Source organism: Acipenser ruthenus, chromosome 6, assembly GCF_902713425.1.
Source record: "Acipenser ruthenus chromosome 6, fAciRut3.2 maternal haplotype, whole genome shotgun sequence".
In the NCBI taxonomy this organism is placed as follows: domain Eukaryota; kingdom Metazoa; phylum Chordata; class Actinopteri; order Acipenseriformes; family Acipenseridae; genus Acipenser; species Acipenser ruthenus.
The window spans coordinates 19,649,529-19,676,596 of record NC_081194.1 but is presented as its reverse complement, the minus strand read 5'-3'; the positions used below and the strand labels follow the sequence as shown (position 1 = coordinate 19,676,596).

The 27,068-nt window shown below is 40.1% G+C and overlaps 1 protein-coding gene across 3 annotated transcripts in view; it reads right to left on the bottom strand.

Annotated features, from left to right (window-relative positions):
- Positions 1 to 989: 989 nt before the first annotated feature.
- Positions 990 to 27,068, bottom strand: part of LOC117410975 (tubby-related protein 4-like) — a 47,156-nt gene continuing 21,077 nt past the window's right edge. For 2 of the 3 annotated variants that reach the window (XM_059025187.1, XM_034017959.3), the window contains 13 exons: positions 20,908 to 21,036; positions 19,962 to 20,123; positions 17,702 to 17,882; positions 16,151 to 16,285; positions 15,810 to 15,976; positions 12,852 to 13,076; positions 12,025 to 12,259; positions 9,707 to 9,851; positions 9,028 to 9,172; positions 8,632 to 8,725; positions 8,110 to 8,253; positions 4,595 to 7,872; positions 990 to 4,036 (listed from right to left, as the gene is read on the bottom strand). In XM_059025187.1, coding sequence (XP_058881170.1) covers positions 3,920 to 4,036; positions 4,595 to 7,872; positions 8,110 to 8,253; positions 8,632 to 8,725; positions 9,028 to 9,172; positions 9,707 to 9,851; positions 12,025 to 12,259; positions 12,852 to 13,076; positions 15,810 to 15,976; positions 16,151 to 16,285; positions 17,702 to 17,882; positions 19,962 to 20,123; positions 20,908 to 21,036 — 5,157 coding nt within the window. In that variant the 3' untranslated portion in view covers positions 990 to 3,919. Of the gene's footprint in view, positions 4,037 to 4,594; positions 7,873 to 8,109; positions 8,254 to 8,631; positions 8,726 to 9,027; positions 9,173 to 9,706; positions 9,852 to 12,024; positions 12,260 to 12,851; positions 13,077 to 15,809; positions 15,977 to 16,150; positions 16,286 to 17,701; positions 17,883 to 18,591; positions 19,932 to 19,961; positions 20,124 to 20,907; positions 21,037 to 27,068 lie in introns of those variants that run through there. The other variant, XM_059025188.1, reaches the window with a different exon arrangement.

Below are 27,068 nucleotides of genomic sequence, written 5' to 3'. Positions count from 1 at the left end.
TGGCACAAACCAGTAACAATAATGAGAATTGTATCATTTAAGGTAAAAAATAAAAGGAATGATAACAGCAGGGCAGTTTAGTGTTGCACTTGAAAACTGGCTTACAAAATAGTGTCAGAAAAAAATGATCAAAGAAAGCCTACCTGTGTCAAGTAAACATACATCCCATTTCACAAATACTGGCACTTCAAGTGCTTAGTATTGGTAAGGATTATTTCAATGGAAAAAACCCCCAACAAAAAATTATTCCTCTGTATATGTACTTTATTAACACACAAGACCACAACAGTTTTGATCAAATTAAACAATGTTCATTGTTACAGTACTAAATAATGCATTTATAAACAAATGCAAATACCTTTTCTAGAAAATACCACAGTGCCTTTTTCAATCAGAAGCATACCCATCCTTTTTTCTAACACACAAATGTTTATCATAAGAAAACAAAATAAAAAGTGAATGCCATGTCTTATCACCATGAACCTTAATACCAGTCTACATTGACCCATTTGTCCTCATGTATTCAGAGGAATCTGCAAAAACCAACTTGAATGCCAATCAGGATTGTGGCTTGACAACTGATATGAAGCCATTTTCATTTTCAAAAGAATCTTAAAAGGTGTAGTAATTCGGGCTTATAACACATTTGTTATCTCTCACTAGATAAAGAGAAACATCAAAAACTTTGTTTCTTCATATCAGAACTCTCTATTTCTTATTCAAAACCAACGTTTGGGTGCTCCAGCACCTTTTTTTTTTTTCCAAAGTAGCGTCTTGCAATGTTCTCACAGGTCCTTTACTTGTTTCCCATGCTTTCTTTCTGACTGACCTAAATTCACGTCCTGTGCAACAGGTATTAGGGGCCCAAATGAGCCTCACACTCTAAGTGCTGTCCTAATGCCTGCTACACAGCACGTGAGTTCATTATGTGGTAGAAGGAATCATCATAAAGCCTTAAAAACTAAGCCATTGTGAAAATGTGGTTACTGTTTTAAAGATTATTCATGTTGACAAGGCAACATTAAAAAACAAGAGAAAACTTTATAGAACACAAAACATGTAAGAGAAACAGAAACATGACAAAATATGTTGAGACTGCACAAATAACACCAATAGAATTAATCAACTCTACAGACAAGCCCTGTGCTACGACACAAACTACAATACTCAACCACTTAGTACTTACTAATTTTCTTTCATTTGCATTACAAATAGTTCTTGCATAACACTCAACATCGACCTCCTCACAATACACTGTGAACAAATACCTTCAACACAAAGAACCGCTTCCCAGCAAATCCCCAAAATTATAATTGTTAGTTTCAAATATTCTTATACAAATAAAGTAACTGTATATAAACCACCAATACAAGGATGGATTAACCTCCTTAATCCACATCTTCTACACATAACCTGTGTAAAAAGGACTGTCATGAAATTTCAAATCAAATTTGAAAAAAAAATATATATATACGTTTAATTTTCTTAAATAAAATTAAAAATATTGCACAACTAAAAACTGTCAGTCAATACACTAGGCAATATATAAATAAACAAGAATAACCATCGACATTCTTTTCTCAGATAACATATAAATGCTGCAAGTCCACCTTGATTGCAGTTATTTAAGCAGAATGGTCAGCTTTAGAATGTATTACAGAAAAATATTTTGACAGACTTGTCTTGAGTTTTTTCTGCTGTGCCTAAAGCAGAAACCAAAACTCATACAGCTCATCAACCCAATAGATCTGAAGTGCTGGGATCATTCAGTCATAAAACTACTTGTGATGTCAGGAAATACAGAAGACAAATATTGATCAATTATCTGATTTGAATGCATCTGATTTCCATTCCATACACTGCTCCAGTCCATGAACAAGGCTGGTGTTTTCCAATGGAGTGGCTATATTTATATTGCACTGCAGTCTCATAATGCCCATGCCAGCCCTAAAAATGAAAGGTGCATATGCACATTTTACCAAACAGCTGCAGTTAGAATATAAATGATATCCTATTTTGGGCAGAGGTGATTGTAAACACACAGTGCATCACATATAAGCATGAGTTCTACCATTGAAAGCTCACAGAGCTCTGTCTGAACAAAAACTGAAAATTCTTCGTTCTATCTAAGGTAGATGTTTTACAGCTGTGAGACCAAATCAAGGTCTTTCAACTCTGATGTCTTGAATATCTAAGTTAGATAATTAAAAGTGGTAACAGAGCCTGGATCCAAGTCAGTTTGGCTGAAAACCCCCACTTATAAATAGAAAATACAGGTAGATGTGAGCCCTGCCAAAACATTGTCAGGCTGTCTCAGTTTCTTTTAAAGAACGTTACAGTAAGTATGCTATTTTATATATATTTTCATGCTAATAGAACTCTTTTACTGTGGTTTAACTTACACGTTTTCTGCATGTGATGGGTACAAATGTGTACTCTGGTCCATCTTTAACAAACAATCTGCATTAGTTATGAGCAACCAACACTTCTGCAGCAGATTTCAGTTAAATCATTTTAATCTTTTTTTATAGTTATTAGTTCAGTTCTAAAAGTGTTGTTTGCCATGTTTGTGAAAAACGCTTTCCACTTTCTGAATGTATACTAATTGATTAATATGTAAACAATAGTTTACATTATAAAATGTATGAAATGGTAGAAATGAAATTAAACTGTACCTTGATTACACAACACTAGGGGGCGACACTGGTGTCGGTCATGTAGCCAGTAATGGATGCTGTAGGAACACTTCACAGAAGTGACACAAGAAGTGCACAGACTGTACTTGAGCAAACTGGTGTCAGAGCGGTACTACATTCTCCAACTTAGATTTTTCTTTTGCGAAATATGTATAATTAAAAATCTAAAACTGAAATTTGAACATTCAAATTTAAAGCAATCACAAAACCTGAAATGTAAAAAAAGATATAAAGAAATGTATTATTTACCCCTTATAAAGCTGTTACCTTTTAAATGTGGCTACCTGTCCCCCCAATAAAATAAACAACATCTCAACAACAATGTAAACAAGGTACAAAGATGACCTAATGTTACATAAATAACAGTAACAACAACAATAATAATAATAATAATAATAATAATAATAATAATAATAATAATAATAATAATAATATGTACATTTAAATAGATTTAAGAACACAGAAACTGTACTATAGGAGCTTCAGTGCACTGAACTATGTGGAGCTGATAATGGTTTTATTAACAAGTTCTTCTGATTTGCAGAACGAATCAAGTATTTGTTCTCCATTTTGCCACTTCCATTTCAAGTACTGTGCCCGATTTCCAAAAATCGCATGGCTTGTGAGCAAAACATACTTTTATGTTTAGTAGCCCGCTTCAGTCCTTGATACACAGCACTAAATTAGGCACTATGTTTCAAATATACATAGCTGAGCCAAAATACTTACTGTATTATGAATATTATTTTGTTTTTGTTTTTTTTACAGCTATATATTTCAGTGCTGGGTAGTACCTGTAATTTCTAGCTGATGAACTTTTGCTTTTCCTTTTCCAGATATCATTTTCAAGTATTACTGTTGTGTTTAAAAACTGGACTGAAAAAACTCCATGTAACAGTATTAAAAGGAAACAATACAAGTGATATAAGGCAGTCTGTAAAGAGGACACTGTTTCTACTAGCTTCTGTTAGCTAGAGCAGCATATACAATTGCAGAACAACCACAGTAAGCGAAGCTCATGTCCCAGAAGATGACCCCTTAGGTCACTGTCTCCACTCTTCTCTCCAGCCAGCACTAGAAATACGGCTCCAACATATGGAAGCCAGCGGCATTGCAACTCTGATGCCATGGCTAATTCGCTTACACTGCACACTAAACAAGAACCTTATGTATCAGTCTAATCAGGATATTCAAAAGAAAAGCCTTTCTCTGAGCTCTATTCTTCACTTGAGGCGCTGGGTGACGTTGGCCAGGGCCACAGCGAAGGCCTGCACTGCCGAGAACGGGTACTGAAAGTCTAGGATGTAGGCATTGCCATCAATCCTTCCGAACTGCATCACCTGCAAAATAATGCAGACATGCAATTGTAGATTATTATTATTATTATTTATTATTCATTTCTTAGCAGACGCCCTTATCCAGGGCGACTTACAATTGTTACAAGATATCACATTATACATTATTTCACATTATACAGATACCACATTATTTTTACATACAATTACCCATTTATACAGCTGGGTTTTTACTGGAGCAATCTAGGTAAAGTACCTTGCTCAAGGGTACAACAGCAGTGTCCCCCACTGGGGATTGAACCCACAACCCTCCGGTCAAGAGTCCAGAGCCCTAACCACTACTCCACACTGATAGTTAAAATCACTATTTACAAAATAAGCCTTTTATCCCTTTATTTCTAAGTTTAATTCACTTCATTTTATAATCTGTTGCCAATTGTTAGTCCAATCTGCTAATTCTCCCAAAAAAAATCTATTGTACATTAAAATGTACATATTTAGCTAAACTAATATTCTATATATTTTTAGCTCTGCAGTAGTTGCTTAAAAAAGCAATTTCAGTGTAATTATTTAGTAACTACATCTTTCTGGAATATGTCATACCTGTCTTCCCTCCATCTCAATCTGGAAGTTTTTTGCTGACTCTTGTGTCACCCTCCCTCCGAAGTCCAGCTGGTAGACCTGTGTAGCCTCGTTCCACAGTGGCTGCTTGTTGGCCATGATGTAGACAAAGCCCTGGCTGCCCAGGCCACGGTCCTCCTTTTCGTTGGCCTTGCGACACTTGAATTCATCAAGCTCACTGGCCGTGCGCAGGCTTCGCTTGCTCTTCCAGCCCTTCTTGCTGCTCTGGCTCTGGTTCATCAGTTCATCACCACTGATAAAAAGCTCTGGCTCACTCTCCGAGCTGTCCTGGAACTCATTAGTTTTGTTTAGCTTTTTGGACTTGAGCTGCTCCTTTTGACTCTTGGGCTTCTTCTTTTCCCGGCCTAGCCTGGGGCTGGAGATCAGGGAATTGAAGTCACTGAGGGCCCGGGCCTCTTTCTTCACCTTGCCCTCTGTGATGGCTGGCACGTTGCCCTCCTCTGCCCGGCTATCAAGCCTCTTGTGGCTCTTCTTGTTAAACTTGTCTGCCCGTTGGGAGATAGGGCTCTCTGCCACAGACAGGACTTCTTGGAAGTTGTCCCCTGCCTCTGCCATGGCCTCACTGGTACCCATATGGTTCATGAGCTCTGCAGAGGGAGGAGGGGAAAGGACTGGCTTCTCAACCACCAGGTGAGGCTTGGGCGGGTGAGGCAACGTTCCAGAGGAGTTCTGCATAGGTGGGCATGGGCTGTAGGAGTTCCAAGGGTGCAAGGCAAGGGGAGGCAGCTGCAGACCTGCACAGGCACTACCACCTGGGTACATGGGCGGAAGAGGGCAGGAAGCAAGGTTGGCAAGGTTAGGCGGGTAACTGGGAGGCAAGACCATTGTGGGCTCCTGTTGGGTGAAAGGGACGGGTGCCACCATTTCCTCGGGAGAACAAGGTTGTGGAGTTGGCTGCATGGCCTGCAACTGAGGTCCACCATAACCTGCACCCGGTGGGAAGGGCAAGGTTATCTGGTAACCAGTCTGGAAAGTAGCGTTGGGACTGGTAGGGGATTTCGGGGAAAGAACAAATGGTAGACGGGACACGTCTAAGTGTTGGGCAGGGTTGAGGATGAGAGGTGAGGGTTTGTGAGCTCCTGGGAGTGCGTTCAGTCCCGACCTGTCCTGGGGTACCCAGATCTCCTCAGTGGTTGAGGGGTCCCACTGGTAGGGTGGAGGACGCTTGATTGCCAGACTGACCTCACTGATGTTCAGGTGCCGGATGGACTTCTCTAGCTGGCACTGCTGGCTGAGGGCCTCGTCCTCTGTAAAGGCAGAGTTAATATATTCTGTCCTGTCCCTACAGCTGTCTGGGGGGCTCAGCAGGTTGTATGATGACTGAGAAGCCAGTGGTGAGGTGCTGTTGGAATGGACTATAACTGTGCTGTGTTGGCCGCTGTTCCCTGCTGGCAAATCTTGACGAACGATGCTCCCACCCGAGATGCCGTTGCTGTTACTGTTGTTTCCCCCGCCACTTCCACTAGCACTTCCGCTACTGCTGCTACTACTGCACTGACTGCAAGTGTATAAAGCCGTGGGCACTCTCTGCTGATAGGAAGTTGCCACTGCACCACTGCTAACCTTGGATTTGGTTGGGAGAGTTCTCTGTGGGTCCGTCATCTGGGAAACTTTGAGGGCCGCCTCCCTGCTGTTGCGGCGGAGTGTGGCGTGAATGAGGCTGCTGTCAATGCGTTGGCCAGGGTTTCTCCCTGACCCAGTCTGGTTGGCTAGATCAGGGTAAGGGGGCGGGTCTCCACTGGGGATGGAGTACCGGGGCACCTTGAGCCGGTTGAGGGTGGCTGTGGCACAGGGAATCTGCACCTTCTTGCCTTCAGAGGAGGTTACCCTCAGGGTGGCGGAGCTGCCTGGGCCGGGCAGAGTATACATGTTCTGGTTGCACAAAATCCTGGTGCGGGGGCGGCACACTTCCTCTACGTTACCGCTGCTGTCGAAGGTGGTTATCCTCTCATAGCCCAGAGGGGTCTGGTACTGTGGTGCTGCCAGGTATAGGGAAAATTCATTCTTCTTGAGGAACAGATCCACTGAAGGTGAAGCTGCTTTACTGTTATTGGCCGCAGTTGCGGCTGAAGCTGCAGCCGCCGCTGCTGCAGCTGCTGCCACAGTGCCAGGATATGGCGGTGGAGGGTTCATTTTGCTAATCTGGATCTCCAGAGGGGCACTGAAGACCACAGCATCCCCTTCAGCCAGCTGGGGTACAGACCGGAGAGGCTTGCTTTTTTGCAGATGCTCATGGTCCCTGTCAGTCCCATGTTCTGCAGTTGAAGGTGGTAGCTGGTTCGCCCCTTGTATCTGATGGATTGGTCCCGAGGGCTGATGAGGAGACTGATGGGATGACTGATGGGAAGGCTGATGGGAGGGCTGATGGGAGGGCTGATGCGAGGGCTGATGCGAGGGCTGATGCGAGGGCTGATGGGAAGGCAGGTGCGAGGGCTGATGGGAAGGCAGGTGCGAGGGCTGATGGGAAGGCAGGTGCGAGGGCTGATGGGAAGGCAGGTGCGAGGGCTGATGGGAAGGCAGGTGCGAGGGCTGATGGGAAGGCAGGTGCGAGGGCTGATGGGAAGGCAGGTGCGAGGGCTGATGGGAAGGCAGGTGCGAGGGCTGATGGGAAGGCTGGTGCGAGGGTTGATGGGAAGGCTGGTGCGAGGGCTGATGGGAAGGCAGGTGCGAGGGCTGATGGGAAGGTTGGTGTGAGGGCTGATGGGAGGGCTGGTGCGAGGGCTGATGGGAAGGCAGGTGCGAGGGCTGATGGGATGGCTGGTTCGAGGGCTGATGGAAAGGCTGGTGCGAAAGTTGATGAGACGGCTGGTGCGAGGGCTGATGAGACGGCTGGTGCGAGGGCTGATGGGAAGGCTGGTGGTAGGACATGGGCGGCTGTGTTGGTGGCAGCTGCTGTTGCTGATGGGGATGGAGAAGGGGAGGTGGAGGACCAACAATTAGGCGTCCCATCTCCAGCCCTCCGAAGATCACCTGGCCAGGGTTGGAGTACCTATTGGACACCTGATACTGGGTGCCCATCCCTCTGTCCTGATTGTGATCTGAGGCCCCAGCAGATGTTGCTGCTGTGGCAGTGGGATTGGTCAAGACATCCAGTTGGACGTTCTGATTGGCTAGTAGGGACTGAACCAGCCCGATGCTCTGGGTTGGAGACATAGCCTGAGCTGAGCTGTGAATAGGAGCAATAGGAATGTTTACAGTGCACGTGGGGTTGTCATCAGGCACTCCAGAAGTTCCAGTCGCTGCAGAAAAAATACATAAAAATAAAATAAAAAAATAATAAAAATCATCATATAGTGCTCCCCCTGTATGAGGCTGCCCTTAACATGTTATTCTGTGTGAAACTTTGTATATATATTATGTTTGTTTTGACATTTACTTCTCAATGATCAGATTCCACGGTATTGCCATTGGAAAGTTTCATGGAAGACAGATTTAACATGCTAGGATCTTATTTTTGTGGTCTTAAATCTGCTTACCTGGCAGATCATCTTCATCTTCACTGAACACATTGGGATTGAACACAGGAAGGTTGATGTAGTCCATGGAAACTTTACGGACCTCTGGCAGGTAAATAGTCATCTGTCTAGGCTGAAGATGCAGCAAACTTGTCTTGTATATAACTGGGGGAAAATCAGACAAATAGTCTGGTTTGCAGTAGAAAGTAGGAAGTAGGTTATATTTGTATTAAAAATCCCCACACATAAATTGTCTCAGAAGTGTTGATTTTGGAGATGGTATAACCAGAGTGCTTATTCAGGCAAGGAGCAAGTCTAAAATGACTAAACTCCGGTCTCTGGCTGTACCCTTTCCATTTCTAAAGCTATTCAACCACGAACAGGGTTTGATTCACATTTTTACACAGCAAATCATTTATGTATTCTGCATTTAAAAGGTTTATGGTTAGCTAAGATAATTGACCTAGTTTAAAGTGTAGTAAACCCGTGTAGCATTATGTTAGCTGGATCATTAAAAAAAAGCATTATTAGCACCATTTTTACCTGCACCAAGATTAGTTGGTAGAAAGGAAGCAAGTCCTACAATCTTGAACTTTGTTCCCCAGATATTAGAAGTGACCTGAGCAAGATAGTTATGCTGTACAAACAAAGAGACAAACATGATTTTACAAATAGAAAAGTGATGCAACATCATCTGATGTGTCTTTGCCCCATTCTACTACATGTCAATTGCTCTCCTCTTTAAAAAGAGATTAATGTTTAATCTAGCTTCCTAATACTTGTCACACAGACAGTCTACGGTGAGGTAGCAAGTTAAATGGTCTACACCAGAGTCAAAGTGAAAATATAGTCAAGTTCTTGATTGCTGTTTTAGATCAAAGTGAAAGTCAATTCAGGAGGATGGGTATAATCCAATCCCTTATGTAAAGCACATAATACCTGAGTGATATCTTCAAAAGGAAACTCTCTGCGAGCCAGACTGGGAGATCCAATGGAAGTCTTCCTGATTGGTAACCGTGGCGACCGGGACATTTCCTGTGTAGCCCGGGAAAGCTTAGGGGATTTTCTAGCTTCAATATTAATCCTGCCAATAAAAGAGGAGTCCTGTCTTTAAAATTCAACAACACGACACGAAACTACCCTACATATACATTAGATATGTAGCTTCAAATGATCCAAGTATTGTAGTCTGACTGCTGTAATTCAGTAAAATGGCTGCTCCTAACCAGCTGAGCACTAAAAACTTACATGAACTCAGTTCCCATCCATGTTATTGAATCACACTGTGCAAACCAGTGGAGTCAGATTGGTCTTCATTAATGAATAGTAGTCAATGCAAAACTCAAAAAGAAAGCAATTGCCATGATAGCATAGCATAGCATAGCATGGATTAATCAACCAGTACAGCACAGGTGCTCAGAATAAACCAGAAAAGTCCTTCTCCTTTATTTACAGGTATACTGTACCTAGAATTTAAATCTATTTGACATCAGATGCACACTCATCATATTCCCCTGGAGAAAAAAAAAAGAATCAGTGTAGAACTACACACTGCATGTCAGATAAGATGACAACAATACAGCCGTCCATGATACTTCATCTTGTGTGAAGTGAGTACCTGGGAAGTTTGGGCGACTTGCTGCCTCTTGTTATCTTTGGCGATTTCTTTCCAACCCAGTCATCGCTCAGCTCGATATCACTGGAGTCAGAACAGTTACAGCTGTCGATCATGGACAAATTCAAGTTGTTTCCATACACCTCATCTAGAGAAATGAGACAAACCTAAATTTAGAAGACTGCATTTTTTACAAGTGGGATTATGGGATCAGGTTTTTTTAAAAACGTACATATTTTGAAACATTCTAGTACATTTAAACTGATAGGTACTCCTGCCACTATTTTATTTCAAAGGTTTACTAATATTTTTAGAAAATGTATTAAAGAATAGTAGATGGTATATTTTGTAGTATTGTCCAGTGTATGATCATGGTTCAGAACAAATAACTAAAATGAACAAGGAGTAGCAAGAATCTACTGTACTGCTATTGCAAAATTGGTTATTTATTAAACCAGCGTTTATTGAATTAAGCAGCAACGGACACTGTTCTTTCCCTCAAAGTCAGTTATTTTTTCATTTTCATACCTTTTGAAATATATCTTTGTACTGACACCCTGTTGCATCAGCAGCAAGGTATAACAGAATCAAGCAAATTTAGCAAAATACATCTTTAACAAAACTTATTTTCAGCAAGTGTGACTTTTAACTTTTAGGTAAAACACATCTACTATAAAGTTGTGATTTTAATCTGAAATCTGTTAATTTTTGTTCCGATGTTCCTTGTTCTAAAGGTCTGCCTGTCACTCAGAACAGGAATGAAAGAAGAGAGGGCGTGATTTGGACTCTGCCCGAGAAGTTTGCCCGGGAAAAGCCCGAAATAATTTTTTAAAATTTTTATTTCGAGCTTTGCACAAAGTCAGCGGGCAATTCTACATCTATCTATCTATCTATCTATCCATATATATACATATGTGCATCATGCAGACACTGTTGATCACTCTATTCTACTATCATCTCTTGCTGACCTGGGGATCTCTGGCACTGCTCTGGCCTGGTTCTCCTCCTACCTCTCCAACCGCACTTACCAGGTAACCTGGCGTGGAGCAACCTACACACCTCACCCTCTCTTAACTGGAGTCCCCCAAGGGTCAGTCTTGGGTCCTCTCCTGTTCTCTCTCTACACCCGCTCCCTGGGCCCCCTCATCGCATCCTATGGTTTCTCATACCATTTCTATGCTGATGCTCAGATTTTCCTCTCCTTCCCCACCTCTGACTCCACCATCTCCTCCCGTATCTCTACCTGTCTGTCTGCTATTTCCTCCTGGATGCAATCGCATCACCTCAAACTCAACCTCTCTAAATCTGACCTCCTTTTCTTTCCCTCCTCCTCCCCCTCCTCTGATCTCTCTATCTCTGTTCCTCTGGAATCTACCACACTCTCTCCCTCTTCCTCCGCTAAGAACCTTAGAGTCACCCTGGACCCCTGCCTCTCTTATTCCCAGCACATCTCCACTCTGGCACGCACTTGCCGATTCTTCCTGAGCAACATCCGAAGAATCCGACCCTTCCTCACCAACTATGCTACCCAGCTCCTGGTCCAGGCCCTGGTACTCTCTCGCCTAGACTACTGCAACTCCCTCCTGGCTGGCCTCCCTGCGTCAGCCACCCATCCGCTCCAGCTCATCCAGAACTCTGCTGCCCGCCTGGTGTTCTCTCTGCCTCGCTTCGCCCACTCTACTCCACTACTCCGCTCGCTCCACTGGCTCCTGATCACCGCTCGCATCCAGTTCAAGACTCTTGTACTAGCCTACAGATGCCTTGACCAGACTGCACCCAGCTACCTCCAGACCCTCATCTCTCCCTACACCCCCACTCCACCTCTCCTGCACTAGAAGACTAGCTCTACCTCCGCTACGCTCCCCTGCTTCCAGAGCCCGCTCCTTCTCCACCCTTGCTCCACAGTGGTGGAATGACCTTCCTACAGATGTCAGGACTGCCCAGTCCCTGACCATCCGGGACAGATGTGATCATTATAAATGGAGTGCACTGTATTGAGAAAAATATCTTATTTTATTATACCAACATTTTTTTTTTTTTTAAATGACTGATTCAAATATATTAAGATCTTTACACCAAAATGCAATTTGCTAAATTTTTGTGAAAAGGAAAATCCTTCAATAAATCTGGGTTGCTGGTTACTAGCTTAATAAAAAAAAAAAAAAAAATTAAATTAAAAAAAGATAAAAATAGCATTTTGGTGTAAATACCTTAATAATCTTGGCCCATTAAAAGGTTACATTGTTCAGAAAAGTAGGTTGCATGTGCCCGGATGAATAGTACAGTAGGTCTCCTTTGTAATAACTGCACCAGAACCTTACCTGCTTTGCCATCAGTCTTGGGATCCATGATGACAAACTCTGGGCGCAGCTTGCTAATGCGTCTTCCCTTGAGAATGGGCACCAGGCCTCCCAGGTACTCCAGGTAGAGCGTATAGCAGGGGCCGCCCACCTCAGGGTTGTCCTCTGTGCGCTTCATAGTGCAGTGCAGCCGCTCGTTCCCTGCCGTTGGGTAGCTCACAAAGTCCCGCATATTGTTTGTGTCAGGGATGGGAGGCTGCAATAAGCAAGAGTGTTCTCACTGATAATCAGACATAGCAGGAGGAATGACTCGTTCATCAAGCACCAGGTATCTTTTACTTGAAGATGCATAGCACAAAGCTTTAACTCATTTAAAAAAAATGATGTTTTGAATAGTTAGTTATTTAATTGAGGAAGTGTTTAAAATAGCCAATCGTCTATGACAGTTTCATAAATATTAGATGCAGATGCTTAGAAAATCTGAATAATTCCCTTTAAAATGTTTTTTGACATTAGGTATTAAATGAAACAAGCTTGTTAAGAATGTGTTAATTTCACAACAAGAAACGCAGCCTTTCCACCATCTTTGCAACAAATTCCTGCAGTGAGTGATTTAAAAAATGAAATATTTGTTTAAATTGCTCATAAGTTAAATGTTTTAGTTTGGGAGTACGGTATTGCCCATTGCAGCAAGGCTTCATGCCAGACTTTTTTTTTTTTTTTTAAATCATCTTTAATACCACTTGAATTAATTTGTGTTATATACAGTTTTATCAATGTCTAAAACCGATGGGTATCCCATTCTGTCGCCTTCAAAAAGTGGCTCAACAGAAGCAAGTTGCTGGTACCTTGATTGTTGGTATGAAGGCAGTGGTGAGGTATGAGCAGAGGCGGGACGGCAGTGTCAACTTGCTGATATCCTTCTCTTCACGCAGGGCGCTAGCTATTGCCTGCTGGCACAGGAGTTGCAGATTGGCGACTTTGTGTTCGACCCGAACAACGTACAGCGCCGGTCCACAAGCCAGAAACAGTCGCGAGTCTCGGTGTCCCCAGCATATTGTAGTTATTGGCCGCTGCAGAGACACAATCGTATATCATCATTATGCATCACATTGGCTGATCCGATTACACAGTTTTGCCAGACTTTTCGGGAAGCTTTTAAAACCAGAAAGGTAGAAAACCTCTCAATTTTTCAAGGAAAGCAGAGCATGAATTTTGGACTGGTATGAAAACATTTTGAAATGTACAACATTTACCCACCTCCCCCGCATTCACACAGAGAGGATCTTAGTAATCTCATATTGTAAATATTACATACAATTTGTACAGAATCAAGTTTACTGGATTATACACAAATGCAATCTGAAAGGTCTAAAAAAAATAGGATAAAGGATTGGTTAAAATTCAACGTGGATATCATGTTCCCGAAGTACAGTGTGAAACAAATGGAAAGACATTCATGATCAGTGTGTAATGGTCCACATTGTTAACCCTTTGCGGTCCATTGTCGGACTGGGTCCGACATTGCAATTATTCCTCACAGGTCCTTTGTCGGACTGGGTCCGACATCATTATAGCAACGCAATAAACGGGTGTTTAGTCGTTTTTTCTCCGGAAAAAGCCGAGAAAACCATTCAATTGCCGAGTGTGAGCGACAGGAGCCGAGACAAGTCGAAAAAAAAAAAAAAAAAGGCGTATCTCATGAATAGTCATACATGGTATCAGGTATCAGATAACGGGGCGTTCATAGTAAACAAGCTGGCTGAGTGCGTCAGCGCACAGAGACTATCATGGACATTTGCAGAGCTTTTTTCAGATGTTATAGTAATAAAATAATGACTTGGATCGCATTATTGAGGAGTTTGGTGATAAAACGAGTGATCCGGAGATGATCGATCGGTATGTACGACTATTATTATTATTATTATTTATTTCTTACATAGGTGAACGCTATAGCAAACGAAAGGGTGGGGAGGGGCTGGAGATGCCTAGTGAGTGCTTTGTTGATATGCAGGGCCATTTAAACCTGTTTGACTGTGAAAAAAAATACTTTTAAAACAGCGCGTATAAAATTAACTGCGCGTGTGAAAATTAATTAGACATGGCGTGCCTGACGCGCAGTTAATAAGGGCAGCAGTGTGGAGTAGTGGTTAGGGCTCTGGACTCTTGACCGGAGGGTTGTGGGTTCAATCCCCAGTGGGGGACACTGCTGTTGTACCCTTGAGCAAGGTACTTTACCTAGATTGCTCCAGTAAAAACCCAACTGTATAAATGGGTAATTGTATGTAAAAATAATGTGATATCTGTATAATGTGAAATAATGTATAATGTGTTGCTTGGGTCAGGAGAGCAAACCGGTCTCTAACACAGAGATCATTGTGATATAAGTAGGGATTCTGTTTTTCGGTGTTTATTCATTACATTTTTCTGTGTTTATTTTTTAGCTATTTTCGAGTTTTATGTAGATACCCCGAAATATATTTTTTTCAGGGCTTTCACTTTTTATATATGGTATGAAATTATTGTTTTCAGTTACTTTCCAAAATTTAGGCGTTTGTTTCTGTCACCGTATGTATGTAACTCGACAGTACTTGCACACTGTATACCTTCTTTCCTTTGCTGTCTTTCACAACAGAATCCTTATGGCCACGGGCATATTCTTCTGGGGTTTTTGTGTGTGTAGGTATTTTTTTTACACTTCACCACACTTTGCAATTCTGCTTTAAATCACACAAGTTTGTACTGTACCTATCTAACTGTAATATAGCTTTAAATCCTCAGTTTCTAATTGTAATCTAATTTTAAGTCTTGCAGGCGTGTACAATCCTCCCTGTCTGCAGAGTTTCCAATAGAAATGTAAGAATTTGCTGCCACTCAGTAGTTGGGGTGAGTACAAGTCACGAAGGAGTCACTGACTAACTGCACTGGGAAATTGGAAAGTGCAGATCTTGGCTCACTGGTAGGTGAAGAGGCCCGGCTTCGGCCATTTCCAGGATCTCAGAGGCTGGTTCACTATGAAATACAGGCCTTGTTGCTATGGCGGCTCTCTGCTGAAAGTGGGAGCAAAAAAAGTGGCAGCTGGGTGGTCTCTATTGTGGCAAACAGGTCTACCTTTGGATGACCAAGGTTGTTGAATACCCACTGTATCACATCTGGGAGGATCTGCCACTCGTAGGTGAATATTTCTCTGCGGAGTAGATCTGCAATGATTTTGTTGAGTCCAGACACGTTGGTTGCCTGGATTGTTATGTCCTGTGTCCTGCACCAGTTCCAAATCTTCATGTCTAGGAGGCAGAGCTTCCAAGACTTTGTGCCTCCTTGGTGACCGGTGTATTTTACGGATGTGGTGTTATCGGTAAGAATAAGCACCTCCCTTTGTTTTAAGACTGGGCAAAAGTGTTTCAATGCCAGGAAAATATGAAAGCTAGATAGAGAAGAGGGATTATCCTACACTTCACAAAACGAAAATGAAGCTAAGGGACAAAAACAACATTTTACAATTTTTTTTTTTTTTTTTACTAAGACCAAACAAACAAAAAGCACAGATATGCCAGCGACTACTGAGTCCGTACCCAAGCAAACGCAGGAGAAATTTAGAAAATGAATCTGGAATGATGTCTGGTTTTACAGGAGAGGGGCACAAATTTTGGCGCCAAAAGGATTATATCACAATGACATCTGGGTAAGAGATTGGTTTGTTCTCCTGACTCAAGCAACATGGAAACTGGGAGTTCAGTTTGTGTGTGGAGTTTATCATGAGAGATAAGAAATTCAGTCGATTGTGCCCTTAGAGGATCTCCTCTCACCTGGGCTGGGGTCTCCAGAGTGTAGATATGCTCTCCACGGACATTGTAAAATTGAACAAGCGCATTCCTTAAAAGGGGGACACAACCGGGGTCTGTTGGTAGGCTCTGCCTCTCAATCCCTGCCACTGCCAGAAGATCTCCCTGTGAGCACCACTGAATAACGACATCTGAAACACAGAGAAACAACTTAAACAACATAAACACTTACCAAATGTTTTTAAATACAATAGGCAGCTGTATTCGTAACACAGATGGGCAAGAATGACGATAGTCCTAATGTTACTCAAAAGTCTTTTTTTAAATGTATTTATTTGTTTTTGGTGACTATAGTATATACATACCCTTCAGTCCTGAGCGGATAACAGCAGGAGACAGGTCATCATAGTTGTTCATTAGACTGATGTCCCCTGAAGTAAAGCTGACTGTGAGCAGGGGTTTTATGTTCTGTACTGGAATTGGATAGACGGTTGGACCATCTAGGAAATGAAGGATCAAATAGCCATTCTATTAATAACGATAACAAAATATTCAACTAGAATAAGAGTTGATAACTGGGTCAGGTTCCTTTTTTAACTACTGGAAGTTCTTGAGGATCAAAAAGGTCTCTTTTTTTAATAAATGTTCTTCTCTAAATTGACGAAAAGAATGTCACGCTACTTGTGTTCCAAGCTTTTCGTTAATAGCTGTTCATATAAACTAAAAGATGTTGGCATTGAACAAGCAAGTTATACAGTATGTAATGAATACAATCAATATACATATTACTAAATTATTATTTATTCAGTATTGGGCAGGTTAGGACAAGGATACATTCCTGTCAGGAATAAGGGATTTGCACAAGCACAGCGAGTGTGTAAGGTCATTAACAGTGCACAGTGCCCCCTGGGGCTGCGCTTCTTGGTCTTAAACACCAAACTGTTCTTGTTGTGTTGAGTATTGTTTTGACTTACATTTCAGATACTTCACTTTGTCTCTGCTCTAGCTTAAGCTTTACACTCTACCATAGTTTCAAGAGAAACAACTTCCTATAATAATAATAATAATTATAATACAAATAATAACAACAACAACAATAATAATAATAATAATAATAATAATAATAATAATAATAATAATAATAATAATAATAATAATAATATGTATATTTTTACTTGAGATCATGCTATATATCTGTATTGCAAAGTGTTGTAGCAGGGTGGAAGGTCTGCCTGGATAAAATGTGTGTTTTTTTTATTTTGTATTTACATTTGGTAGGGAGGGGGTTAAATCCCTTCCTGCCAAAATACATGTGAGAATGTGGCTGGCGCCTTAATTGAATAAGTGATGATTAATTAAGCTCCAGTCACATGTCATAAAAGGGAAGGAGAAATCCTTTGTTTGGGGGGGAAAAGGGAGTTGGCGAGTTACACTGTGTTATTGATATCTGTGGTTTGGTCTGTGAAGGTGAATGCAGGGCAGCAGTGTGGAGTAGTGGTTAGGGTTCTGGACTCTTGACCGGAGGGTCGTGGGTTCAATCCCAGGTGGGGGACACGGCTGTTGTACCCTTGAGCAAGGTACTTTACCTAGATTGCTCCAGTAAAAAGCCAACTGTATAAATGGGTAATTGTATGTTAAATAATGTATAATGTGATAGCTTGTAACAATTGTAAGTCGCCCTGGATAAGGGCGTCTGCTAAGAAATTAATAATAATATTAATAATAATCATGGTCTGTGAAACTAGACAAATATGTGTTTTATAAGTGGTACATAGAAACACTACAAGTACTTTTTTCTTAATTTGCTATTTTGTGCATATTTTCAAATAAGGATCATAATGTACCGGGAACTGAACCCACTTAGACCTACCCGTGGCTATACTTTATTTATTTATTTTTTTAAAACAGCATGATACCTTGTGGCGGGGAATAGTCGTCCGAGTCAGTGTCGCTCTCGCTGCTGTCCTCCACCAGGAAGCTGGGGTAGTTCCAGGACATGCTTACAATGCCGTCTGACTCGTGGAGGAGCACGTGAGCCAGCATCCGCCCGTGGCAGTCCATGACGATCACCTGGCCATCCGCAGTGCCAAACAACACCTGTAGGGAAAGACAACAAGACCGAGCTTTCACTTGGGGACTTTGTGCAGCAAATGAAACATGCTTTGTCAGTCACTAAACACCATCAGTTATGAGAAAGCACTGTTTTTAGTGCAGCTTTACTGAAAATCTCTGCTCTTAAAAGGCTACCCACAGCTCCCTCCTAAAACGTGTTGGTATTTATCTTACCAAGGATTAAACTAAACACACTGGCCCTGGTGGCTCACATTAGTGACTTATCAACCACCTTTAAAAAAAAACACAGACTGAGTGAATGCATGTTCATGTTTTTAGCTTTCTTAAGTCTATTTTTGTAACACATTAGTGGAATCTGGTTCTGCACATCTCATTTTAATATGCATGTACTACAGAACTAGACAATAGTAAGATTAGACATACAGTAGAATAATGGTGGTTCAAGTATTTCCATTCCTAGAATTTAGAAACTGACCCATTAGTCATCATTATACAAAGAATGTAAATTAATCTGTTTGGATGTTGAATTTGCCAGTAACAATAATAACCACCTAGTGATGGGTGCTATTTAAATAGCAACTAGCTACATTTTTTGTATTTAACTTTCCCTTACATTATGATATTTGAGTGCCATTGTTTTAATACTGAGTTTTGATAAATTGTTCTGTATGACCTTGGGACAGTGTTTAAAAATTGTTTTGAAAAAGTTTTCAGAACTTCTCATTTCTCTTACACGTCTTCATTGGTAGTGAGTTTCCATGGTTACCAGGAGCATCCAATCTTGACCCGTCACTGAACCTGCTTTGTTTTTTTCAAAAATGGAGCTTCTGCCTCTATTCAAGTAATAATTGGATATGTCAATTTAACAGTGTTATCATAACACTAACTTTATACATAATTAGTGTACTGTACTTGTTAAATCAGTCACAGGAATAACTGACAGAATCTGATTTTTTAGAACTGCATTCCTGACATTTTTTTTTTAAACTAAGGAAGGATTGCATATATCATAAAAAGGCAAGATCAACTAAAAGAAAATATAAAAGAAAATGTAAGAGAAAATGTAAGCTACCTGCTCCCTGTCAGGCAACACGCTATCAAAATATGAGTCAATGCTGTGTTTGTGGTGTCACAGAAACGAATTTAGGAGCATCGATGGGCAGAATGGCTTTCGTTGGCATTTGTTTTCTTATGCTCTAATCCACCAGACAACATGAATAAACTCAAATTAATGCATTTTACTTATTAACTATACTGTTACATATAAGACACATAGTCCTGCTGTTGGCCTAATACAGAATCATTAAAAAAAATAATCCCGAATAGCAAAACATTCTCACAACCCAACAATGATCTATGGCTCTAATGACCTGCTACATTATCCATAATACAGCATGGATATTTATATTTTAAAATTATATATACAGTAGAATGTAATCATAATACGACAATTAGTTAAATAAAACTTTCCCGGGTTACATTTACTTCAGCCAAGGTTCAGCATTAGTATTGAGACTAACAGCTCCGTTATAGTTTTGCTACAAGATAAATCTGAGTTCATCATTACATGGTTAAATGAGCTGTAAACTGATTTAAAGAACATTAAACACCTGTAACAAATCCTGTATCTATTAATAGAAAAATAAATAAATAGCCATCAGCCGTTTTGTCTGTGCACATTTTTTTAATTAAATCACTGATATTACTTGAAATATTTTGCAGTCCATATCTTCTCAGTATTTCATTATTTTAATTATGCCTTGATCAGGTACTCTTTTTTTTTTATACAGATACTATCTTCACTTACACATATCCATGGAAGCTGCATGTTTCAGAAAAGGCTTTTACATTTCAACCCAAAATGACTATGTTTCTTGAAAGACTATAAATCGCAGTTCTTTTTTACTGATGTGGAGAGCACATCTCTTATCAGCAGTTCTATCCCGTTTCCACACCTCCAGACATGATGGACAAAGTTTTCTGATCTCTGTGTCTGGATCACAGTAGATCAATTGTGACCCTGGAATTACAGGGTTCTAACACTTTCAGTACATTTTGTAATTAAGAAAGTCCCTGGTGATCAAAAAGAAAAAAGAGCAGTACCTGTTGGTCATCCGGTGTCCATATTCCACAAGTTATCTGGCTCTCCAGGTTGATCTCTGAAGACCAGTGCCTTTGTCCACTAACTGACCCAACCAGTACAAAGCCATCCCGGTATGAAATAAGAGCCTGGGTCCCATCATGGCTCCATGTAAAGTCGCTCACCTTCAGAACAGACCAAGGTAAAACTTACCAAAACTAATTTGTGCCACAATTATTATTTTCAATTTAGCACTACAATATAAAACAGTTTAAGAAAGATTTTTCTGTTAACGTAGTATCTACTGAACAACCAGTATGGGTAAAGTTAAAGCAATTAGCGGACAAATCAATTGATGCCTCATTAAGGGCTATTCACTTTCATGTCATAAGTAGACTATTTCAAGTAGGAGTTTCAATAGGTGAACCAAGGTAAAAACAAAAAAAAGAAAGTGTACACTTGGATGAAAAATGTGAGTTCTAAAGGAAGGTAGGGGGGTAACATGGTGCCGGCCACCTTTAAATATGTGAAGTCTGTCAAGTTTATCACTATGGAAATGTTTAGAAAACACAACTATAAAACAAACACTGAGCAGCTGAATAAGTGCTGAATAAAAAGATACCCAGTCCAACAATGTGGGGACTAACTGCCAAGAACACATTGTTAGATTTTGCTATTTCACAGCTAAGCCATTCATAGGGGAACAGATCATGGTTACTAAGAAACACATTGTGATTTGTAATGGCAGCATTAAACAGACACATTATACTATACATTATACTATCCTATAAAAAGAGACCTATTGCAGCACATTATTGAATTGCCATGTCCTCCGGGTACATGTCCTTTCTGTCAGAAAACATCCCATTTTATTCTATACATACAATTGTAAAACAAGACTGCTCTCCAGACTTTTATTAAAAGGTTTTAGGAGGTTTACCTCTCTATTGCAGACACTTTTGAGATTACCTGTGCTCCTCGGTCATTCACCAGTTCCACTGACCATCTGCCCTCATACTGGATCCAGACAAATATCCCTCCATCAGCATCGCAGGTTGCCAACTTCTGAAAGGGCTCATTCCATCGGACCAGCACCACCTGAAACACACAACATATATTGCAGTATGTTGGTTCAACAGCATAATACAATTCACTCGATACTGCGTGGCAAGGTGGTACACATTTATTATTATTTTTTAATTGAGTGTGCCTAACTATTTTACTGCCAATTTTCTCCCCAATTTGGAATGTCCACAGCAATTCTTTGCACAGCTCAGGAGATTCGAAGGTTCAGTGGGCGTCCTCCGATCCCACAACCAAGCCAGGTTCCTCTTTTACACCCAGGAACTCGAGAGTGGATACCGCCCTCTGGAGGACAAAGTCCAGCCCTGCAGGTGTCCGCTCTGAGCTCACTGGGTGTGTTGAGGAGAAGCAGTCCCTCCAGTTTTGCCTTCTCTGCGAAGACTGTCGATCCTGCGCTGTATGACTTACTCTGCACAACACACAGCTGTGCTTTCACCAGGTGAGCCACTCAGGGACCCAAAGTGGTATATTTATAATTATTATTTTATTATTACATGCCTAATCAACTCTCCTTAAAACACATTTGCTTGTAAATGAGTATGCTCATATATCAGTGCTCATAGAACAGTATTAAGAGTTTTCTTTGTTTTAGGGGAACACTTTTACTGTATAATCTGCAATTGAGCTTTGACCTAGGGATTAGTAACAAAAAAAAACACAAAATAACACTAAGAAAACCCAAGTATGGAAAAGCGAGTAGGCTAGAAAGCTTTCAGGACGTGTATATGTCATCCAGACTAATATTGAAATAATTTTTCAATTAATGGAACAGTTGTTCTTTTATAAGACACAGCAAGATCATCACGTTCCACTCCATTTTTAAAAGCTTGCCTCAAGTGTGCACAACCCTCATTCTCTAATTTTAGCAAATTACAGTATACCATATATTTTTTTCTTAGAAACTGGGGCAAATTGTTCAGTTTCTATTAAGCACTGTATTCTACTTTTTATTCTGTTTTGTCAAGGGCAAATTATAGGACACAAAAGTCTACACGAAAAGCAGTCAGGAATTGATATGCATTGTACAGTACCTTTGTAACTACAGTGTGAATGCCCGATTTGGATATCTAAGTGGTTACTTACAGTGCACTATGAACCTGAATATTCAATAGCACATTTCCGAGATGAGAATTCAGCACTATTAAAACCCTTATTCTAAGCAACCTACTACCTACCTAAACGCGCTTAGAAAAATCCATTTCTGTGTGTCGGGTCGATTCTTAAAGGGGCAACGAACCCAAGTGAGTGAGTTCCTTTAAGAATCGACCCGACACACAGAAATGGATTTTTCTAAGCGCGTTTGCGCAATTTTTTTAATAAACAAAAACACAACAAATACAAAAATCAAAATAACACCTAGCTCTTCTGGAGCACTAACTCGACTTTCAGGAAACACCCTGACTAACGCGGGACAGCTAAGCTGTTTACCCGTCTTCACAAACACACTGCTACAAACAGCACTTACTCTCTCTTCATTTGGCTACCCGGAGACAGCGCACCTACTGCCTCCTTCCACTCAGCAGCCCTGAGCAGACTGCCTGCTCTCTATTTAAACCCCCGCACCTGGGCTTAATTTCCAATAACGCCCAGGTGCGGATGATAATTAACAATAACACAATTAAACAAATCAATTAGAAAATTAAATAAAACAACAAAGCAATACAAAACGGTGCATTCTCACAAGTTTTTTCTTTGCAGGGAGGTTTTAACCCCCTCCCTGCCGTCTCTCACAACCCGCTATATTACAATATATATATATATATTTATATTATGGGGACAAAAAACAATGAAACAGTGGACAGGTTGAGATACAGCAGTTTTTTTTTTGGTTTTTTTTTCAGAAAGTGTAAATCCTCGTGCAACGTGAAAAGTCATTACTAAAAACACTTGAGGATCCTATCGACCAATGGGTGCTAAAGTACAGAAATTACTGTCCTTCCTTTGCAAACAAAATATGAATTATGGTACATATTTAGAATGTTTAAAGTGCCACAAGGTCCCCAATATATTGGGGACCAACAGTAACCAACAAATATTGGGCCTGCCCTTGCACAATGATAGAGAACACTATCTGGTCTGGTTATAATGAAAACATGGTTCTTTATGTGTTGCACAAAGTCTATGCTCTTCAGCATAATTCTGCATGGTTTGGGCCCAAGGTCATCTCATGGCCAAATGGTCCCATTACTATCGACCAACAAAAATATACCCAGGTGTATCATACGGCAACCAGTCAGCCTCACTGATCCTTTCATGAGCCTGGTTACCATGGTCAAGCAGATACTGTAGATGCACATCAGCGACACACTAATCCCCATCGGAGTCTTCAGTGGTGCAAGTAATACCATTAATTGACTTGGTAGTAGTGGAACGTATATTTAGAATTCAACACACCAAGAAATGCTAAAAAAAACTAAAAATAAAAAAAAAAACTGCATTGCTTTTTAAAATAACTTTTATATTTAGACATTGGTCCCCAAAATTTACAATTTCCCTAGTCCATTAAAGAAAAGGGTATCATTTACAATTTTGTATATTAAAAATGTACATAAAGATGAAAAAGAAAAAGCTGTTACGTTCAAACAGTACACAGGCCAGCAAGCAGTGAATTATGCACGTCTAGAAATTGGCTTTTTATTTATTTATCCTGCTCTTTTGTCATACAAATTTAGTTTGGTTCTTATTTAATCAAATTTAATCTGACACCAAAAGCCAGGAGTGATGATGAGCACGACCAGCTGGAAGGTCACATCACCATCACTGACTACTGACAGTCTTATTTAGCTCCTGAATTAACACTGTGTCTATTAGGGAAACGTGTCTATTTTATCAAGTACTACAATACATTTCAAAGTATGTCATGTTAACATTTGAGAGGAATTAAAAAAGTTACACATCACTTTGAAAGTCAAGAGTTCCTAGCTACTACCATGTGATTTGTGAAGTGGAAAACACAGCTTGACATGGACATTTACATTTTCACCACAGCACACAGCAAAACAGCTCATGGCCTGGGAATTATATGGGCATCTCTGAACATTTGCAGGGTATTTTATTCCTATTATTACAAAGTAACTGCTATACCAAGTTAAATTAATGACACAACACAACATATCAATGTATCATTAGATTTGATTAAACAACATCAACAACAAAGCTTTTAGCAAAACTTAATTGTTATACTACATAATATATAATGTTGCTGGAAAATGCCCAAATTGGTGTATTTGTTAATTAATCAGCATTTTTGGCCCCAAAGTTGGAAACCACTGACACAAGCATATTAAAATAAAGAAAATTAAGGGCAAGTTGCAGTATGGTTATACATATAATAGAGACTGGCCTTCAGTAAATACTGCTTTGTGAACCAAAACAGCTAGAGGTGAGGAAGACAAGGTTAACAACCTAAAAAGTGAGGGCTGGAATGAAGTGGCAATGCACGAATGTGATAGAGACACTGAGGGGGAAAATGCTACAAGAGAAAGAGTATACTACTGCAAAAACAGCAAGAAGTCTGTATAAGCTGCCACATCACAATATATTTCTACTCTACTGTAATTAAGGATTGATCCAATAGTTGTCAAAAAGCATTACCATCAAAAGTCACTGATATTTCTGGAAAACATAATGGTTTGGTCAACAACAGATTAGAAAACTGGAGGTTAAAAGTACAGTTACACACAAGTCATCTGGCTGAACATTATTCTTGCTTCGTTAAGACAGACATCAATAGAGGTGAGTCTGCATTTAATGCTCTTAACTGAAATTCATTATCAGACTGCCATTAGGGCATTCACCAGTCAACACAGTTTTAAGACCGTGATCTTTGAAAGCCACTTTAGCCAGAGCAAAAGAAGCTCAATCAATCTTGTTAGTCTATCTAGCTACATAAATAACTTGGAAACTTGTGTGATTATTAGGTTGCCAAAGTATCATACAGTATAGCACATAATAATATGAAATATGTATTCCACCACTTTAAATTGGTAAATGTTGTAACATATAGTGTACAACTCCTTTTAATCCACGTCCACACCAAGAACACATTTTTGAAACAGCCTGATCAGCCTGAAAAATCTGTTACAACACGCAAACATATCTGTGAAATAGGGCTGATTTCCAAAAAGAAGCCTATTGTTTTACAGTTATGTGACACACCTGAAGGCATTTTCCTCTCAGAACTACAGTAACCATTACAATTTACAAATGGCTGTTACTCTCAAGAGCAAAAAAAATTCAGACAGATTTAACTCTGAAGAAAATAAAGGCAATGCTACACTGATTGCTTTTATTTAGCAAGTTAATATTTTGGGGGAAAAAATAAAACCTCATCACATCATGAAGCCCTGCTGCCAAATCTTATATTCAGCTCAAATACTGTATACACTCGAGATGTTATCAACTAGTTAAAGCTGAGTATCACACTGCAGTAATCCTTGGCATGACTGACAGCTTTATGTATTGCAGAAAGTACTATAAATACTACTGGTGTTTAGCAGTTTGGTAGCAGCACCACCTTATAGTTAGGCCTGTGAGATCTTGGACGTCCCTGTAAAGCTTTAGATAGTTAAACGAGAATAATGATCCAAGGTGTTCTTCTCATAATCACAGAAAAGATAGTATATGACCTACTGTGTAAACTGTACTGGGACTGAGTAAAGAGACCCAGGATTAATTCAGTATTAATACTGTACATTCACTCATGATTCACTTTAAAACTCTATCCTCTGTAGAAAACCTTCACTCTGGAAATGGTGGATAGTCCCACAAAGAGACTGCCTGGGGTACACTGGCTGCTGAAATTTCTGTATCTTGCATACGTAGCAAGCCGAAATAATATAGAATGAAAAGGTGACTTCTTAAAATACAACAGCACAGGTTTTTAGTCTGCAGTGTTCAGTTCACTGAATTGTACTTAAGGAAATCACAAATGGTGCCTGTATCTCTCCTGCCTGTGAGCAATAAACTAAGTGAGCAATGACAGAGTTTACTATGGTGCAGCCCAGGAACTGCTGTTTAAGAGATTCTTTCTGGCACAACATCAATCAACCACTGAACTGAATTGGAGAAAATCGCTGCACAGGACAGTCCTGCAGCCTTCATGATTTGTAGGTGGACAAAGGACACCAGCATGCATGGGACAGCAGTATCTTCATTCCAACTCAGCAGCACTGCATGCTACAAAATGCAATTAAAGATCAGACTGTAGGTTTAGTCTAAAGACATAAAGCTGTCTTTCTAATAAACAATAGCTACTCTAGTTTGTACACTTTTTTTTTTTTTTTTTTTTAAAGTACAGGTACAAAACTAAAACATCACCAACTCTCCTTACATACAGTGCACGGTTGATATTTGCTATCATTATTTCATTGCAAGAAAACAATTTAGAAAAATGCTGATTTACTTAACTGTCAACAGTTAGTAGTTGTTTGACAAACATGCAGAACTGACTAAAAGGTCTTGCTCACAGGATACAATTTATTGCCATTATGAAATGTGTATGTCTTTAAAAACCAGGACGGGGCAGACTAACGGGGTAATATGATTAACCTATACCTAGAAGGGATAGCCCACAACTGGATTTATTAGGGTTAATCCTAGGATAGAGTAAGGAAGGACAGGTGTTTGATGTAATCCAGGGTGATTCCCAATGATTATTTATTTATATATATATATATTTATATATATATATATATATATATATATATATATATATATATATATATATATATATATATTAATAAAAACAAGCGTAGCATATACCAGTAGGGTATAGGTTGATCAAATCAGCCAGAATTATAAAATGAGTAGGCAGGGTACTGGAATGATTATCCTGCCTGTGGCAATCAGATGATACTGTATATATTGAGAATTACTGATGTATGAAATGCTCACAAATGCATAAAAAAGTAACATAGCTACAGTACCAAAAAACCTTTTTTTATTTTTTTTAATGAATAAAACCTTTTGTCAATTGTTGCTTAACAAGTATACTACAACATTTCTTCAGAGCCGTAAACGGTTTACGATGAATGACACATACAGTA